Source organism: Chiloscyllium plagiosum, chromosome 22, assembly GCF_004010195.1.
Source record: "Chiloscyllium plagiosum isolate BGI_BamShark_2017 chromosome 22, ASM401019v2, whole genome shotgun sequence".
Classification (NCBI taxonomy): Eukaryota; Metazoa; Chordata; class Chondrichthyes; order Orectolobiformes; family Hemiscylliidae; genus Chiloscyllium; species Chiloscyllium plagiosum.
In genome coordinates, this window is record NC_057731.1 from 38,234,839 (window position 1) to 38,255,897 (window position 21,059).

At 37.9% G+C, this 21,059-nt stretch overlaps 1 protein-coding gene across 1 annotated transcript in view; it reads right to left on the reverse strand.

Moving 5' to 3' along the window:
- Positions 1–268: 268 nt before the first annotated feature.
- The window catches only part of LOC122561217 (GDNF family receptor alpha-1-like), a 203,574-nt gene continuing 182,783 nt past the window's right edge, over positions 269–21,059 (reverse strand). The window contains exons 5-9 of the mRNA XM_043712814.1: positions 15,418–15,527; positions 12,952–13,086; positions 11,754–11,941; positions 5,208–5,261; positions 269–1,438 (exon numbers count right to left, since the gene is read on the reverse strand). Coding sequence (XP_043568749.1) covers positions 1,265–1,438; positions 5,208–5,261; positions 11,754–11,941; positions 12,952–13,086; positions 15,418–15,527 — 661 coding nt within the window. The 3' untranslated portion in view covers positions 269–1,264. The remainder of the gene's footprint in view (positions 1,439–5,207; positions 5,262–11,753; positions 11,942–12,951; positions 13,087–15,417; positions 15,528–21,059) is intronic.

Sequence of the window (21,059 nt, forward strand, 5' to 3'; positions counted from 1 at the left end):
AAATTATGTAATTGATCGATGACTGTTTAGATTTACTATACAATCTATGACCCAGCTTGACTTCCATAGTCCATTAAAAGGATAGCATATTTGAACACGCCAACACAGACCCTTCATTTATTAAACATTTCTCTTTTTTTGAAGCACCTGGTATCTCGTGGATAATGCAAAGCAAATATGCATTTACAGATGTATAAATTAGAAACAGTTTCCCAACTCAATACATAGAATCTTTAAACATATAAATTATATCAGGAGACAAGGAATATTTTTGATGTGTAAACATGTTTTAATGCTCCATTGTAAAATATGACATATATTTTCCCTTATTTTAGTGTCACTGTTGGTTACAGCGGAGGGATTCTTCCTCTTCATTTCTACTTAGCTGTCAAATTCAGGAGCTTGAATCCTGACTATTCCCTAAAACTCTGGCTGTTTACCAACATGCCAGCTAAAAGGTTGATAGCTACTGAGAGAATTGCTGTACAACACTAATAATCCAGAATACACTTTGTTACATCATTAGGGCTCTTCAGCTTTGACAATATTGCTCACAATGTGCTTGTATTAATGACGTTAGTTGAAAGGAATATAAACTTTAATTTATTAAGGCTAACTTTAAAATAATTTCTTAATTTTGCAATTGTAGATATCACAATTTCAGGAATCTTAAGCACATTACACATCTTAAATTGGTGACAGAGTAAAAGCCATTACATTGACTTATAACATGGGTAATGTTTTGCTCAGTTTTGAGTGCAGACCACTTACATAAACATACAGGAGATATGAATGTATCATAAAAGATTAAATCTTAAGCAATCCAACAAACAAAAGAGGGGAAAAAAAACAACACTATGTCTTCCACCCTGCAGCTGAAAACTTGCTGAGCAATAGCTGTGTCAAAGGAGATAACATGACATCCCTGCTGTGCTGTACGTAACTTGTCAGATTCAATAAAGCAGTTGCATGGACAATGTAATCGGTTTACAAGTTCCCAGCTTAAGGCTAGGGCAAATATACGTACAGCCATAATTAAATTCTGATCCATCAATTCCACATGCCCACAAGGTTTCTGTTTGGAATGTAGGATTGCATCAAGTTTCACATAGCCCCTAATTCATAAGATGCTTGCCCCACCCACCCTGCCCCACACCCCATTACAATGAATCTGTTTCAACAAGATGCCTCCACATAGTAGAGTTTGACCTTCTGAAAAATAAAATGAACAGAGAATAGATTTTATACAGGTCCTTTTATGCAATTACAATGTTTCTGTTGAGTAGACACAGGGGAGTGTTGACTGTACAATGGTGACCATCCACACCACTATGCTGATGTGAATTTCTGGAATGTCGGCAGATGAAGTCTCTGGAGATGTCTGTTCTTTGGATTGCACAGGAGCAAATTCCTTATCATTTGAAGTGGAGATCTGTGTCTGAAAACATTTCAAATTCCATTAGCTAATTCTGTCACTGAGCACAAGCATAAGGGGGAAATTTCCTTAGTCTGCCCAGAAATGCAGTGATTTGCCTGAAGAAATCGGCAGACCACAGTAAACTCGAGCAATTTGCTTGGTTTTATTTCCGATTCACCTGGGTGCAGACTAATGGGAACATCCCCTGTAATGTAAATGAAGTTCACCCAATGGAATTAGTAAAAATGTTATATTTAATGTTACTTTATCTGCGTATTTTGAAATTATGTCCTGTATATCCAAACTGAGGTTATTATTTTGATAAGAAAAAGAGCAGCAGTCCGAATACCAAGCTCTTGGGAACATCACTGCATACAATTCTCCAATCTGAAAAACAACCATTCAATGCTATTCCCTGCTTTCTGTCCCTTAGCCAATTTATATTCATGAAGCCACTGTTTCTTAAATCCCATGGGTTTTAATTTTGCTAAAATGCATATTATGTTGCACTTTGCTAAATGCCTTTTGAAAGTCCATGCACACATCAAAATATGACTCTCATCAATCTCAGTGTTACTTTACCGAAGAACATAATCGAGTCAGCCAATATTACTCGCCTGCAACAAATCTCTTCTGATTTGCCTTTATTATCCCACTCTTTTCCAAATGCCAATTTATAATTTTTATAGAAATTTTCACAAGTTCAAGTAGAACATCAAACATGAAATGTGCAATCAAAATTTTGACTATCTGAAATATTTCACATTACTAATTTTCTTTATATGCATTTTTGCAGATTTCTGCTCATGTTTGAAGAGTTTTAAAGATGTTGATGAACAGGGAGGCATATAACCACAATAAATTATCCCATTTCTAGTTGATTACTGATTACCCTTTGTGAATAATTTGCTGCACTGCATCATTCATTCACCTTTCTTTCCAGGGATGGGGCACTGATGATGTTAAAAGTGTGGGAGGTGGTGGATAATAAGAAGGAAATTATTTAGTTCCATCAGATTTCCACACTTATGCACTGTAAACTTCATACTATTGATCCCTTCCAGGCTGCCTTCATTGGTGGAGGGGAATGATCAGTACTCTTGGCTCTCAAGAGCATAATTGTGTTTTATGGGAAAGATTTTGGATGGAGAAATGATTGTTTATTTGTTCAAGTGCCCATGTGCAATTTTCATACTACTGTCTATGGGCATCCTCATTATGGAAATATAACATTAGAGGTGGAATTATTCTCATTCAGGAAAGAAATAGTGAGAATTATTGTGTGTAAAGTTATATGATGTGGATTGTTAACAGGATATTCAAATTAACTGATGACTGCAAGACTAGAGGATATGAATGTAACATTGTCAAAACCCTAATGAAGTTGGAGATTAAAGGAACATCATTTCCCACAGTGTAGTTGTTGGCTGAAGACAACATCTCATCAACTCTACTTAATGCAATATTGATTAATGGCCTTAACAAGCAGCCAGAGAAATATCTGATTATAAAAAGAATTGAAAGATCAGAATAGAGGATAAAATATTCTGTAGAGCTAGAGTGGTTCAGTTCTTTAGAGGCATATCATTGATGGAATACAATAGGTTGCATGAATAGTACATACATGGCCTTAAATTATTCCCATGATTATCCTGGGAGGGCAAGAAATTGGAAATATATAATAATTAAGGAATTGATGGTATTCGGAATTTTAACTGTGGGGAGGAGGGAATAGGAGTTTGAAAAAAAATGAAGTCTGAAATCCACACATAACTCAATCCTTTCAGTTTTAACAGAACTGGACCATGTGAAATATGGAGTGGGTTGGGCAGTGGGAGAGGTGGTGAACAGTGTGGGGAGTAATCTATTCTGCATGGATGATTTTGCCTGTTTAATGCCGGTCAGCTGCATTTTGAAACATTGCTGGAAAAGGGACAGCCTTTAAGGGGGTGAACCTAACTGGATCAGCCATATAAATGCAGTGGGTACAAGTGCAGACCAGAGCCTGGGACTTCAATGGCAGGTATCTCACCTCCTGACTCCACAAAGGTGTTTACCATTTCCAAGACATGATTATATTGTGATAGAATAGCCTCCACTTGCCTAAATGAATGTCATTTCAATAACAGTGAAGGGGTTTGACACCGTACAGAAAAAAACAGCCTGCTTGATCAGCATCTATTCAAGAGCTTAACCATTCACTATCTCCACTATTGACATAAAGTACCATATTCAAGATGCATTTCAGCAACTCATCAATACCCTTCCAAACTCAAGATATCTAGCAACTAATTGGAGGATAAGGACAACACATGCACGGGAACAACACCACCGACAAATTCCTTCCAAACAGTAACTCTATCCTGACTTGGAATTACATCACTGCTTCTTCATTGTCACTACATCAAAATACTGGGACTTGCTTGATTCTTAACTGCTTGATTCCTAACTGTACCTACAGCAGATGGATACAGCAGTTCAAGAAAGGAGCTCATCTTCTCAATGGCAAACAAGGATAAAAAAAATGCTGAGTTGGCCAACAATGATTTCACCCACTGAAAGAATTTTTTAAAAAGTGAAATCCGTTAACGACAGTAAGAAAGAAAGCTACGGGCCACAAATATATGTTGCAAGCATGTTTCTGTACTGAAGGAATACTAGCTTATTTTTATAAAGTGCTAGAAAGAGCAGAAAAATGCTCTGCAGCATTTAATGAACAACTCAAAGTGACTCTCTGATAAGAAAAGGTTTGCGTGGTAGTTTTTGAGCTATCTTAGGTAAAACTTACTCCAATATATGCAATTCAGAAGGGTAAAGTGTGTAATATCACAAAATGTCTGTTTGTGTAAGCAATGCAATATTTTTTGAAGGGGTAGGTAAATAGATTCTCCTTTGGCAGTATTGACAATAAGGCTTGGAAAGACTTTCTTTTGAAGAGAACTTTATCACAGGGGCAAGAAATACAATGTCCCTGGATACCTAACATACTTTTGAGAATATAAATGAATGTTCATGTTAAATTTACAGCCTATTTGCACTCACCCATTCAAGACATGACTGAGGTATCATTAAAAAAAAAGTTACCTTGAACAGCAGGCACACCTTTTTATTATCAATTGGAAATATGAAATTCCAAGGCTAATTAAATAATGATTTGGAGATGCCGGTGTTGGTCTGGGGTGTACAAAGTTAAAAATCACACAACACCAGGTTATAGTCCAACAGGTTTAATTGGAAGCACACTAGCTTTTGGAGAAACGCTCCTTCATCAGGTGGTAGTGGAGGGCTCAATCCCTCCACTACCACTTGATGAAGGAGCGTTGCTCCGAAAGCTAGTTTGCTTCCAATTAAACCTGTTGGACTATAACCTTGGAGATGCCGGTGTTGGTCTGGGGTGTACAAAGTTAAAAATCACACAATCCCTCCACTACCACTTGATGAAGGAGCGTTGCTCCGAAAGCTAGTTTGCTTCCAATTAAACCTGTTGGACTATAACCTGGTGTTGTGTGATTTTTAATTAAATAATGAACATTTTTAATTCTAATTCTTGGAAGCAACACTTACCATTCCTTTTAGTTAAGTATAAATTACATTTTCTGAAAAAAAATTAGCAAGAATAGTACGAAATACTTTCCATAAATAGGTTTGAATTACTTTTGAATTAAATTCAAACCTGTGAATGCTTTATATAGGAATTCAAATTATCCAAACAAGTTCAGATGGTGAAAATTATTGTTCTTAAAAAAAAACCCATAATGAGCTATCAAGAGTTGACTTCTTAAATGCTTACCTCTGTAATACAAAGGTCTGGGTTCACTGATACATTGGATTGTAATCTCTGTGCCTGAGTACAAAAAATATGGAAATATTAGATTAATACAGGTATACAAATTAACTAGGACAATGCAGTGACTTGAAAAGAAAATAACAGGATGTCGATTGTGGCATGCAGAGCAGAGATGGCAGAGAAGACACTAAAAACAAAGATGTCTTATTCCCACTGGAATTGGAGGGGGAAGTGATGCAGCCTAAAGCTGACTAAAACACAAAAGGCAGGCAACCCAAGCTGGTAATTGGAGAGCACGGTGTCGGTGAGAATCACAGTCAAGCCCTTAAAGGAGGTCAAGTGAAAGGGAGTGATACTTTCTGGTGAGACAAAAGCATAAGGGCTGGAAATTTCTGCAACTTTGTTCTGCTGATCAAAGTACTGAAGCGTAGCATTTATATCTGACAAGATCATAGGATCCTGAACTTATCAGAAACTCTGTGGTCAACTAATTTAAATAATACGGTCAGGACAAAGCTGATGTCTCACAAAGTGGGAGAGCAGCTGCGCTTCTTGGGACAAGGCTGTCCCTGTAAATTAATATGATGGCAAAACAAAACTATAACCTCTATGACTGGAGGGCTTTTAGCAGTTAATGAGCTAAGCAAGCTCTTGGTAGAGGAACTGGTTGTAGAAAAGATAAGTTCCTAAATTATCTCATGTTGATCTGGTAATGCTGCAAATACTTGGTCCTGAAGACATGCAGGTTTTATCAGGAGACATAGCATGGGCCACTTGTTTTGTGTTTCATTCCTGCCTATTTCAATGGAACCATTATTTGGCCTCAATGAATAATGACTGGCCAGCCATTACTTTCTGTTTTGCTTTCACCAAAACTTAAAATTCCACCCTCTCAATGAAAAAGTACAGGTGTTGGTTGTAAATCCAGAGATACCATCATCAAACTGGATTGCAAATTTCTACCATGTTGCATCTCAGAGGAATTAAAGTGATATTCAATTACTCCTACCCAAAGGTTTAAAGATATTGTGAGGTATCTTCTCCTACTGATAGCTTGTAACTGGAAACCTGTACTCAATGTTTTAACATTATCTTTTCAGGACCCAGCAGCAAAGTGGTCTTTGATAAACAGTTGATTTGTGTGCATCTCAATTCTTGGATGAAACAGAAAATGCGACCACTTCTGTCCAAAGTGCTCATATCATTTTGCAACATCTAAGGTGATACATAAAATAAAGCTTATAACAGGGCAGAGAAAAACTGCTCACAATAATTGTATATTGTGACAGAACAAATGTTCTTTTGTAAACAGTTGTAACTAAACTTTGAAGATGAGAGTTCCTTCATGTTTTGATAATCTCCTATAACAATGTGTTAAATGTATGGCTCAGCAATAGAATGTGACAGGAGACAGTGAGGTCTGCAGATGCTGGAGATCAGAGTTGAGAGTGTGATGCTAGAAAAGCACAGCAGGTCAGGCAGTATCCGAGGAGCAGGAAAATCGACTTTTCAGGCTGGAGTCCTTCATCAGGAATGAGGCTGGGAGCCTCGGGACCCTTCAACGCCAGCACATCAATGTGGACTTCACCAGTTTCCTCATTGACCCTCCCTCACCTTACCCCAATTCCAACCTTCCATCTCAGCACTGCCCTCATGACCTGTCTCACCTGTCAATCTTCCTTCCCACCTATCCACTCCACCCTCCTCTCCGACCTATCACCTTTACCCCTACGTCCAATCACCTATTGCACTCGCAGCTACCTTTCTTCCCAGTCCCACCCCCCTCCCATTCATCTTTCCACCCCTGAGGCTCCCAGCCTCATTCGTGATGAAGGGCTCCGGCCTTCATGCTCCTTGGTTGTTGCCTGACCTGCTGTGCTTTTCAAGCAACGTACTCTCAAAATAGAATGTGACAGCTTGGTGTGTGAAGCAAACATTTTACATTGTTCAGTGAGCATTTGGTGAGCGCAGGAAGAGTTTTGATAAACTGAGAATTCTAGATCATAATGTGAATACCAGCCTGTAACAGCCATTATAATGGCATAAGCCTCCTGTTCTACATGCGCCTGGCCTTACAGTATCAGCATTGTTCTCTTCTATCACTCTAGCATCTTCTGAGACGGACTGTCTCTTTGTTCCTGATTCCAATATTATGAAGATTGTAGTATGCTGCCACAATTGATGGGACACTCCAGAGGCTCTGCTCTTCCTTTGAGAACATGAACTCAATTCTTAACCTTGTATTTATGTGTGTTTCTTTGTTGTATTCCTCTGCAGCACCAGTGAACCTACAGAAGTATCATAAACTATGAAAATGATAGGATTCCAGAAACTGAACAGCCATCCTGGTCTTTGCCTCATTTATTAACCTCAATTTTGAGGTGGGCTCACATGTTCAGAACTGCCTCAGCAGTTCCCACTACCATCGATGAGGCCCGAGAGCTGTCAACCTTTCAATTAAACTGGCCACATCTGGAGCTCTTACACCATGCTCAATAAGAATGGCAAGTATGGAGATGGCCCATTAGGAAGCTACCTTTGGAAAACTAGCTCCACTAGTTTGAACTTATGATGTGCACAGAAAACGTACTGGAGAAACTTAAGGGAATGAAATCCGACTAAATCCAGGACCTGATGACCTATGTGCTAGGAATCTAAGACAGTTAGCTGCAGAGATACGTGATGCATTGACTATAATTTCCTGAAATTCCCAAGATTCTGAAACAGAGAGGAAGTTAGAAAATGTAACAATGCAGCGTAGGCATTAATGGAGCATTTACAAATTGGCAGTTTCTGACAAGTACAATGGCACAACCAATACTGGCACCTCAGTTATTTGTAATCTATGTTATTTTAATGACATATACAAAAAACTGTAAAACAATGAGTCTAAGTTGTTGACGAAAAAAAACCAGGTAGGAATGCAAGCTGTGAGGATTTTACAGACAGGCCATGAAGAGATATAGGTTAAGAATCTGTTGGGGGACCGGGATCTCAGCTGTTGGTGGCAGGGAAATTCCATCAGTTGAGTAGGGGACCTCTTATAGAATCAAAAGCTCTTCAAAAAGCTTTGAGAGTTATCTAATTAAATGATTCGACTTATTAACAAATACATTTCTGTTTTAATTAGAATATCATTTTAATCCTTAAGTAAAATGAAGGAATCTGACTCTATTAGAATAAACATAACTTCACGTTCATCATATTTTGTCTTCCCTAAAATTCCCTTTGATTTCAGTTTCCATTTGGATATGCTGGTCATGTATATTTCTGCTACCGATTTATGTGAGTCAGTTAACCATTAGTTTTAACAGGAACTCAATAAGAAGCTTTTATGTGGGTTTAAAGTAAGTATGTCATTTTTATTGTGCAGTGCAGCCTTTGTGGAGTCTGAGTAAATATCTTGAAAACATGCTTCTACTATTTGATAAGTGCTCTTCCTGAAACAAATGAAAATATGCACTCACACACTCTCATATATTCTGTTGGGATCACTGAGCTATCTTTAACAAACTAGAGTATCAGCTAGAGGTGGTGCATAAAGTGTCAGAAAACCTTTTAGGCTTGAATCTTACTGTTCTGGAGAAGAGAAATTGACACTCTGGTCACTGGTGTGTGCAGAACCCAATTATACATTTTGATTCTCACTCAAAACAAAATAAGCTTTTTGGTCTGTTTAGATTTCAAGGGAATGAAATACTTCATCACAATCTTAATTCATTATAGATTTTTGTTTAAATAATTATTTTAGTGTTCACTTTTTTTCATTTACCAACTTTAAAAAGTTAGATTTACTACTGGTTTGAAAAATAATAAAATTGTTACTCCTGGAGCGAAAGCTTTACCATAGTATCACCAGGTACTTCTGCTGTTTGATTGCTTGACTGACTTATATGAAGCTACAAACTTTCTGCAGCTCAAAATGAACAAGTCTTTTTTCTAAAACTGTATTCTTTCATGGGATGTGTGCATCATTGGCAAGACCAGAATCTATTGCAATCCCTTTAAAGTGAGTGGATTGCGAGGTCATTTCAGAGGGCAGTTAAGTTTCAATCATATTCTGGAGGTCTGCAGCCAAATATACACAAGGCAACTTTCCTTCCCCAAAAAAAACAGCCAAGCAGATGGATTTTTACAACAACCAATTATAGTTTCATAGTCACCATTACCAAGATTAGCTTTCAGTTTTAGATCTATTAATAGAATTTAAATTCAAAGAACTGTCTTGGTGGGCTTTAGAACATAGAACATAGAACAATACAGCACAGAACAGGCCCTTCGGCCCACGATGTTGTGCCGAACATTTGTCCTCGCTTAAGCACCCATCCATGTACCTATCCAATTGCCGCTTAAAGGTCACCAATGATTCTGACTCTGCCACTCCCACAAGCAGCACATTCCATGCCCCCACCACTCTCTGGGTAAAGAACCTATCCCGACATCCCCCCTATACTTCCACCCTTCACCTTAAGTTTATGTCCCCTTGTAACACTCAGTTGTACCCGGGGAAAAAGTTTCTGACTGTCTACTCTATCTATTCCTCTGATCATCTTATAAACCTCTATCAAGTCACCCCTCGTCCTTCGCCGTTCCAATGAGAAAAGGCCTAGCACTCTCAACCTATCCTCGTACGACCTATTCTCCATTCCAGGCAACATCCTGATAAATCTTCTGTGCACCCTCTCCAAAACTTCCACATCTTTCCTAAAGTAAGGCGACCAGAACTGCACACAGTACTCCAAATGTGGCCTAACCAAGGTCCTGTACAGCTGCAACATCACTTCACGACTCTTGAATTCAATCCCTCTGCTAATGAACGCTAAAAATCCATGTCCCCAAACGCTTTGAATCCATGTCCCCAGAATGCACTATGTTTTCTCTCTGTAAATGCTACAAGTTCTGTCAAGTTTTTCCAATTTTTGTTTCTGTAGGAGTGGAACCCAGTCTGACTTCTATTTTTAAAAACTGGCATAAGAACAGCCTATTGCACTCGGTGAGCACTTTATTAGAAGAGAAAAAAATTTCCACTATCTCATTTCACTCTAGTGCTATCTTAAGCAGGCCTTAGTTCCCTTTCAGAAAGATTTTCTCAAAGGCTTTCCAAGCCCATCACACATAATTCCACTTTGTGTAGAACCTGCCATCTGCATTGATTGTCAGAGTTAATCCCATATTTTATGGTTCTTGTTCTTGTCGATCTCCACTTCCCAAACCCCGTACCTCATTCTTCATAACAAATCCCTTCATGACCATATTCCATCTGCTGAAGCTTTATTGAGTTAAACATCTCTGCTCCCATCTAGTTCCTTGAACATGCCTTCAGCCTTCTTCCCATTCTTGTCAGGACACCTGACAGAACATTCTTGCTACATTAGAGTCATAGAAGTCTACAGCATAGAAAAAGGACTTTCAGCCCATTGAGTCTTTGGTGCACAAAACCAACCATTTAATTATTGTAATCCAATTTTCCAGCGCTGTCTCATAGCCTTGAATGGCTTGGCATCATAAGTATTAGAGGCTTTTGAAAATTACACATTATTGGGATAATATGGTTCAATCCTAAAGTTTGTTTTGAGAAGGCAAGACAGTCATCTCCCTTTTCTACCTGCAATTTGATCAAAAGTAAAAATAAACCCTGAAGAATGATTAAAGATTGTACCAAAAGAAATGACCTGTAGCAATCAAGGATTTCCCTTGAATATTCTAACTTATTTGGATACATTATTTTGTAAAACTGTAATTATGGTCTTATATACAGTTTTATGTAATTTAATTAATATTGAAAATAAAATGCTACCATTTGTTCTGCTTTCAAATGAATTACAATTCTGTAACAGTATTTATTATTTTTCTTTCAGTTGGCAAGACATGGCTACTAATATTTATACTTCAATTCTTATGCAGCTAAATATCACTGAATATAAATATTTTCAAGAGGATAGGTATTAAGTAGTGTGTTTTACAGATCTAATTTATAAATCTTCTCACTTTAAGGGTGAACAATGAGACGGAGCACCATTATTGGCACCAATAATGTATTCTTGCTGAAGGACAATTTTCTTTTGTGAATACTGCAATTGTGGTAATGTGTCCAAACCCTTTGATTATCTGCCAAGATAAATGTTTTATTTAATTGAACTTCAAGTCTCACAATAACTGCCACACTAAAATAAAAATAAATTGTTTTATGATCAACTGGCCAGTTTCAGTTATTGAATTTGACTTACACACAAAGAGTTATCAGAACAATCAAGTGGCTTTTTTTTGTCTTAACATACAGTAAAAGTGAAAAAAAAATCTTTTGGCAACAGATCTGTGCAGCCTGGCAATGTCAGCGCATTGCTAATACAACTGTCAATTACATCTGACAAGACAAGATGACAAGTTACCTCATGTCTAGTGTTAAATCTCTAAGGTTTTAAGCCATGGATGTGAGTATTCTACTTCATACTAATTAATCAGTGTTTTTTTCTCAATTCTTTGCTATGATTACCCTTGATAATCATGTAGGCATTGTTTGGTTTCTACGGATTTATATCAATCCCTTACCTGTAAATTTGCACACAAAGGAAAGACACTGTCATCATCTGCTGAGTGAATTTCATTGCCATAGCTCACTGACTCAGAATTATGCTGTGGTGTGTAGTTCTGTTTCGATGATACTGTTGTCAGTACAGGAGGCATTAATTGCCAAATATTCACATCAGTGCCATTACCGAATGCTTGTATTGCATTTTCTGTAGAATTAAACAAAAATAAGAATACTATGCAGTTGCATTAAACTCTAATCAACATTTAAGTAAAGTATAACTTGAAAAATCTAAGTATGTTTCAGTAATTGTGAGCATCACCAAATTACATGATACTAATATTGTGCCAAGAATCACTGATGGGACTAAGCAAAAGCCTTGATATTTTTGATACTGCCCATCCCCAGTAGTTAGCACTGCTGCCACACAGTACCAGGGTCCCAAGTTCGATTCCAGCCTCGGGTGACTGTCTGTGTGGAGTTGGCACACTCTCCCTGTGATTGCATGGGTTTCCTCCGGGTGCTCCAGTTTCCTCCCACAGTCCAAAGATGTGCAGGTCAGTTGAATTGGCTATGCTAAATTGCCCATAGCATTAGGTGCATTAGTCACAGGGAAATTGGTCTGGGTGGGTTAATCTTCGGAGGGTTGGTTTGGACTGGTTGGGACAAAGGGCCTATTTCCACACTGTAGGGAATCTAATCTAGTCTAATCTCCCACGCAAGTGTTTACTGTTGGTATGTTTTCTTCTTCAGCTGAAGTGCATCACAGGATTAGAGAAGAATTATATTCCCCATTGTCTCACTAACAGAGGCAGTGGTTTTTGTTTGAATAATGGATGTCACTGAAGTAACTTATGGTAGTTATTTTGATGTATAGTTAAATTAATATGCATTGATGATCTGTTTCAATGCTACTTACATCTATCTGAAATAACATGATCAATATTTATGTATTTTTCTTTTACCGTTCTGTTTTTATGCGCATAGGTATGTATTCTACATCAAGAATAGATGTATAAATGTTCAGTTAGTTTTGTTAATTTCAAATATATTTTGAAAGGGCAAATCTCATAAAAGACAAGGTAAACTAGAGGCTTTTTCATCCAGATGTATCGGGAAGTTAGAGTACTTTACAATCTGTCAGACAATATCATCGATATTTTGTGTTTGGATGACAATTAAATAATAAATTTAAATACAATTGCTATTTGAACTTACTGAAACATCTGTTGTCCTTAAAAAAATTGTGGAATTCATCGCACTCTTCCCTCTGGTTCCCACTTCCATTGCAAGTACACCATGGCGCCACACTGATGCCGGTGGAATCAATATAGTTTGGGGTGATGACAGTTCCTGTCAAGAGAAGCCAAGATCAAATTTAATGATCATTCATTTAACCAAACACAAACTGTTTTTTTTCTGAGATAAAACACTTTGGCTGTCATATCATAGTTACTAGAAAAGAAGCAAGTGTTCAAAAATAGCAAGAAATTGCTCACCCATTACTGTTTTCCATTTTTCAAAGTCAAGCATCAATAGTACCAAGCAAGATAAAAGACAGTTTTATGGAAAATTAGATAAGCCATTTCTCAGGCATTGTCATTCAATAATAGATCCATGCTGAAAGTGAGAGTCTAACATGGACTTAGAGGTACAGAACTTATAAGACTATAAGACAGAAACAGATCATTCAGATAAACCAGTCAATGGTGATTGCCTTTGAACAAAGATGTTTAATCGCATTTACATTGATGAGGTGGTTTTAAAGATGATGGGCTAAATTTTGTGGAGATGCCAGGGTACTGTTGCCAAACCCAAAAGTAGGTTGGTTGATGGGTCAAGGTAACACCACCTCAGCAGGTAGCAGGACCTGAGACTACATCTTATCCATGACACCCATCAAGATTAGGGACCTGCCCAAAGAACTGTCAATCCAATCAGAGGACTAGCATCTCAACAGCACCAGCAGTACAACTGCAAAGCTGATGAAGAAGATGGTGTGTGCTGTCAAAGTCTACTAAGAAAGGGCTGGGGGTGCCTAAGCCAATTACATTGGTCTCAGCAAAAGCCAGGATGAACCTCACTGAGGCAGGTAACATTGTTATCACTGGGATGGGCACTGTCACTGCATGGGTGGAGTCGTCCAAGGACAATGCAAAAGTGTAGATGCTGGAAATCAGAGTCTGGATTAGAGTGGTGATGGAAAAGCACAGCCGGTCAGGCAGCATCCGATGAGCAGGAAAATCGACGTTTCGGGCAATGGTCTGGGTGGGTTAGTTTGAAAGGGCAAAAGCCCTTCATCAGGGTTGACGAAGGGCTTTTGCCCAAAACGTTGATTTTCCTGCTCCTCGGATGTATCTGACCTGCTGTGCTTTTCCAGCATCACTCTAATCTAGACTCCTCCAAGGACATGCCTAAATAGAAACAACTCCACGAGGGCCTAATGGAAATCACAATCTGACAGTTCTCCCTGTTGTATCAGAATCTTCTGCCACTGGCAAAATGCCAATAAAGATAAAGCCATTTAAATTGGTTCCGAATGAGCAGTTCATCTGTCACTATTCACACCATTTGTAAAATGGTACGGTGGCTAGAGAAAGTTCAGCACCTGCCCATGGCTTACTGTGCCATTTTGCAAGTCTTCCTGCCTCCTAAAAGAATTTGAAGGGGCCGGTGTTGGACTGGGGTGGACAAAGTTAAAAATCACACAACACCAGGTTATAGTCCAACAGGTTTTTTTTTGGAGGCACTAGCTTTCGAAGCACTGCTTCTTCATCAGGTATTTGTGGAGCAGAATCATACGACACAGAATTTATAACAACAGAATTGCAGTGTCATGGAATGTAATATTAAATAAATTTAGCTTGAGTCTTTCATCTTTTAAAATAATCATGTTAGTTTCAGTTCCTTCATATGTAAATCCCAGAACTTTTTAAAAGTTCAATTCTCAAGATAGTTATTAACAATAGGTGCCATCTTATTATCTGAGCTGAGATGGCACCTATTGTTAAAAGCTATCTTGAGGATTGAACTTAAAAAAATTCTGGGATTTACATATGAAGGAACTGAAACTAACATTATTATTCTAAAAGATGAAAGACTCAAGCTAAATTTGTTTAATATTACATTCCATGACACTGCAATCCTGTTGCTGTAAATTCTGTGTTGTATGATTCTGCTCCACAACCACCTGATGAAGAAGCAGTGCTTCGAAAGCTATTGCCTCCAAAAAAACCTGTTGGACTATAACCTGGTATATGTGTGATTTTTAACACTGCCTCCTAACATGTAGACAATGGGCCTGGAGCCTCCTGATCAATAATTCCATTTGTGGATGGGGAGGCTGTTCGAGAGTCAGTTTAATCTAACAACCATAAATATAAAGAAGTCACAGCTAAATGCAACAGGAAATTCATAAGAATCCTTTTGACTCAAAATGTGGTTAGAATATGGGACTTCTTCCCACAAGGAGTAATTGATATATTTATGAGGTGGTTAAACAGACACATAGGGAAGAAAGGAATAAATTGATACATTGAAACAATGGTGTAGAGTGGTATAGAGAAGCTTGTATGGAGCATGAACAGCAACATTCACCAGGTGAGACAAATAGCTGTTTCTTTGCATAGATTCCACATAATTGTACATAATGTAAGGAAGTGTGTCCTCTTTACTAAAGCTTACCTATGAGTCCAGAGTAAGCAAGTAAACAGGCTGCATAGTTCTGCTTTAAGCAGCCACTTACAGAACGAGGTTCCGGCTGACAGTTTGTAATGAAATCTGCAAGCCGTGACCTGTGAAGAGATCAAATAAGGAAAATCATTACATTATCGCATTAGCATGAAAACAAAAGAAGCTTTTTGTACTGGTGCAATAACAATGAGCGCTGCAAATATAATTTCTTAAAAGTGTTATTGAAAACACTTTCTGGTAAGATGCACTTCTCATTAATATATTTACAACAATGATTGCTCTCGAATACAGAAACAACATCTTTCAAAAATATTCCCTGTGATACTGATATTAGCCACCCTCCCCCATTGTAGCATGAGTGGGGTCGATGTTTAAGAAATAAACATCATGACCCCAACGCCGCTGTGTGCGTACCAGGGAGTGCACTGCTATCCGTATCCTTTAAGTATGGAATGAGCTGTTATAGCTACATTTAAAAGGCATCTGGATGGGTACATGAATCAGAAGGGTTTAGAGGGATATGAGCCAAGTGCTGGCAAATGGGACTAGAATAATTTAGGATATCTGGTCGACATGGATGAGTTGGACCGAAGGATCTGTTTCCATGCTGTACATCTCTATGACTGTATGACATTAAATGAATGAATTCTTCAGGGGTTTATCTGGTCCATTGTGCAACAAGAAGAGTCTAACATGAAGAGTCTTGAAGAGTAAATAAGATGAAGTTTATAATATCTCTCCAAGTTTTTACAGGTTACTAAAATAGACTTTACATCACTTCAAAGATTGTTGAGAGGACTTGGCTTTGGGGTCTGCCTCCCACAGATCCTACTTCCACATGACATCATTACAATGCACTCAATCAACCCTTTCAGAACCAAATATAACATAAGCCTGCCTTCATCTTTACAGTTATAGGTGGCATTTGAGTTTCCTGCTTCCAAGAGCCAGGACACTTAATTCTACTATTTAAATCAAGCTCTTGTAGTGCAGTTAGGAACATGATTTAAACTTAATTTTAGAATTTGGGGAAGTAGATGGCTAAAGGGAGAGAAGGTCAGTGAGATCAAACCAGTATGTGCTTTTCCAGTACTGTTTTGGAGCCAGGAGTATTAAGAATCCTCCCCTAATCTGCTAGCATACGTTCTGTTGATTATGATCTCCCTTTTCACAATTGACCATCCCTACTCTGCTGATACTTGCCTCAATGCCTCCTGTTTGCCTTGCTTCATGACCAGTCAAAACTAAGGAACAAACACTCCCCTTATTGAGACCATGTGCTGTAACCTCACCCACCAACCTGGCCAGCTGCTGGAAGGGAGACTGAATGGAAGAATAATAAGGTGGACTTACATGTTTCCAAAATTTCTAGGAATTGCTCCACTACCACTCTATCCTGTTTTTTTCATAAATATCAAGGCCAGCATCTTCAGTACATATCTCTCTATAAATTGTATCCATACTGCTCCCAAAGGCAGCTTTATAGAGCAAATCTAAGGTATTGATAAAGTACTAGTTTTATGGTTTAAATAAAGGTTTTATAACAGAAATAAATGAAAACTATTTGTTGTTAAACTTTCAACTAAGAACTAATTGATTGATTTATATGAAGGACTTCAGAGTATCTGATACACTTCAATACATCAGAAATGTATAACAGAAAAAGAAGACAATACGTTTCTTTTATAGCTTGGAGCTAGAATTTATAAACACAGATGATCCAAACCATCCTCCATCAAAAAGCAATTAAACTCTTATTTGCCTTCAAATATATTGGTCCAATTGTCTTGAGAAATATATTAAGCATCTCCAAATTGTACCTTCCCTCCTCTGTTAAAATGCTTGTAGAAACCTTCCCCTCAACCAAGATTTTGGTTATTTTGTGAATGGGTTTCAAATTCTATTTAGTATTGCATCTGTGAAAAGTCTTGTTAAAGGTACTATATAATTTGTGGAGAAAATTGGGTAGCAATTTTAAAAGACAGGACCAGTTGGAAACTAAGGTGGAATGTTTAATCCTGCATGTCCGATGAAAATTACTCAAGTTATTTTGCCATCCTGAAGCTGTTGAGAACTACTGGATTATGTTTTTAACCCTACTCAATTCTGCAGGCTGTAAGAGTAACTTGCCCTAAGCTTCTATGATATATCAGGGATCCAGAATAACTTACTGTATTTGCCGCCTGATTTTACCCTAACTTATGTGACAGGAACTGGATAGGGTTGGGTTGGATATCCAGCTTAAAGTTAAATTTGTTGATTAATATTAAATGAGCACCTAATCTGAATCCACTTGTCTATACCAATTGGGCTAGTCTAAAACTATGCCTATGCTTTCAATCACCATACAATGCCAAGAAAGAAAGAAACTAAACTGAACATACCTTATACATTTGACTTTCAGTGTATGTATTATACTCACCCACTGTCAGAATAATGCTAGTGTCACAGCGTTGTTTATGTACAAATTTTAATCGATAGATGTCTCGTTTCCATGGACAATGATAGTCTTACATATACCCAAGATAGCTACATGCCTCCAATTCTCGCCACATGCTATTTCCCAATTACTCCACTTAACTGCCAAAGCCCAAAGCTCTGCAATTCCTGTACTAGACCTCTTGATCTCTATATCTCATGTTCCTTGTTTAAAAAATTTGCAATCTATGTATCTGACCAAAGTTTTGCTCACCAGCTGTATTATCTCCTTTTGTGGTTTGGTGTTAAGTTTCATCTGATAATGCTCCGATGAAGCACCTTGAGATGTTTTCCTATATTAAACGTGTTGTATAAATGAATGTTATTTTTTACTTCAGCAGGGAGAAATGTATTTTTAACAAGGTGGTGTGTTTGACTAGTTTTCAGACATTTACACCATCACTTTCTTCATAAGGTGGATGATTTGCTGAATGGTTTCTCAGCTCTTGCATTATTCATTGCAGTTTGAGTTTGGTATATTCAAAAAGGTAACTATGACATGATCCCTAGTAATGGGGTCAGAAAGTGTCTTTGTTGTCAAGTCTAATGGATATAATGACTTAAACCAATGACTATGCAAATTACTCATATTGTTATAAATGCCATTTGTCAGCACTGAAGCAAAAATATGAAAATGCACATAAAATATTATTCCTAATCAAGGAGTGGATTTCATTAAGACAACTCCATTACAGTAAAGTACTACCAATGGAATTTTGAATGCCGCTGTCTTCTGGTTTTATTTTCCATCAATTATTTGTCAAACATTGCGCACTGCCTAGACTATTACTCATCTATCAAAATGGACTACAAGGACCAATTAGCTAAAACAAAGGCAGCAGAAATATATTGGTGCTCTATATGACACCTAACTAGCCTGTACTAATCAATCATTATGTGTGTAATAAAAATGAATTATTGATTTTAAATTAACCAGTAGTATAAAGAATAAAAATTATAGTCACTTCATTCTGAAAGACCTGCAAGTTATGAAGACCATTCAATCCTCAGAATTAATTAAGCCTTTAACATTATTGCTGAACTGAAAGAAATTTACATCACTACCAAAATATCAGTTCATTCCCAATGTTTAATATCTAGAGGTCAATGAATTCAGCGTATAAACAAAGGATAACAACTGCACAGAACTATATCTTTAATTAATGCATTTCTTCTCCTCATAGGTCTCATGGCTTCAAATAAATCACCTACAACCAGAAAGATTGGATACTCTGGGTAGTTCATTATTTCATTAATGTACCCAGAAATTAACTGACAAGTGATGAAATTTGAGTGGAACATGGCTAACTAGATCTATTAATCTTTCTCAATGTCTCATACACTCTAGCAGATGTAAAAAGTGACAGGTTTAAAAATTGACAGGAGGGTGAAATAACATAACCAAAATCAGCATTTATTCAATGTAATTCACCATCAATTAGCTGCAGTTAAGTTTCTGGTTACTATTCTTTGTTCCAGCCTATTTTTCTTCTGTTCCTTCAGTTCACCCACCACCCACATAGATCAAAATTATGCGGTCTCCCTGTTGGCAGGTTTGCAAGTGAAGAGCACCTATAAAAGTCCTTGAATGGTCTTCTCAACATTCTTATGACTGTCCTTGTTCTGTAGGAAATTTTTACATGTGACAACTGAGATCTAAGGCAGGCTACCACATCTTGGCCAGTTGAGGTTCTGAAATGACCTTACTGGTTTTTTGTTTTGGTCAGACCCTGGTCTCTTCATCAAGATTCCTATCCCCTCTCCCCAGCCACCCAGGGCTCATTTCCTCTCTCCACCCCTGCACTTAACTGACCATGGAGACCAGAACTTAGACTACAAGCAGTTCCCAGATTCTGAGATAAAACAAGGAACTGCAGATGATGGAAATCTGAAACAAAAAGTGCTGGATGAACTCAGTAGGTCTAAACAGAAAAAAAAAAGTTCTCAAGTTTTGAGTCCAGTGACCCTTCATCAGTGGTTGGTGCCAGAAAACTGGAAATTTGAAATGGATGTAAGGCATCACAAGAATCATGGATATAATTGGGAAGGGACTGGACAAGGAGAGAAAAAGTCAAGTCAAGATAGGAAGAGATAAATTCCCTGGGACAGGAACAGTGAGTGTAAAAGTAAGCTTGTCTGGGCAGTCCTATTTGTGGATTTTGGGAAACAGGTATAAGTGGGCTGTATGGAGTTGGGGGTCTATTAGGTGGGGGGCTGTCGGAAGGACATCCCAGGTGAGATAAGGTTAATGAAGGTCATGGATACAGTAGCTTGATGTTTAATAGTGAGTTCATGGTCCTGGGGAGATATCTGAGGTGTCCAAGAATTAATAAAGGTTCACTGGACTTGAATCGCCACTCTGTTGTTCTCTCTACAGATGCTATTAGACCTGTTGAATTTCCACAGCACTTTCTGTTTATGTCCCAGATTTTTGTCCTGACTGCTGCTACTATTGGTATTGCTGGCCAGCAGCTCTCTGAGGGTTGTGAGATGACTATAGGTTGGAAATCCAGTCTCAAGCCAAGTAAGGGTTTTGTTTTTGGAGACAGCAAAGGGCTGTCTCATCTTACGAAGGACAATTCAATGAAGGCAGAAGGTAAGTGGGGTTGGGGGTGAAGAAAAGAATGAGAGCATCACTATGTATTGCAGTCAGAGTTCAGAGATTAGCCAGCAGAGCAGTACGACTGTTGACTCACTCGTTCCCTTTGCAACTATCACAAAGGCATATTGCATTAACAGTCATTGTTTTACACTTAAAGTTGCATTAAAAAGTACTGAATCTATCCAGCCAATTTCTTTCTGGGTTACAGAACCTACAAACTCAGTATATAAAAAAGAAACCTCAGGCTAAAGTATCATATGGAGAGGTGTGGTGTAGTGGCACTGTCACTGGTCTAGCAATCCAGAAACTCAGCAAAATATTCAGGAGGCATGGATTGCTTCCGACCTGGACAGATGGTGAAATTTGAATTCAGTATAAATCTGGAATGAAAAACTAGCCTAACAATGGCTATATAATCATTGTCAATTATCATGAAAATGCATATGCTTAATTAATACCATCCTTATTTGGTCTGGTCTACATGTAACCTCAGAAGCCCACAACGTGGCTGACTCTTAACTACCTAATTAATATTGGGATGGACATTAAATGC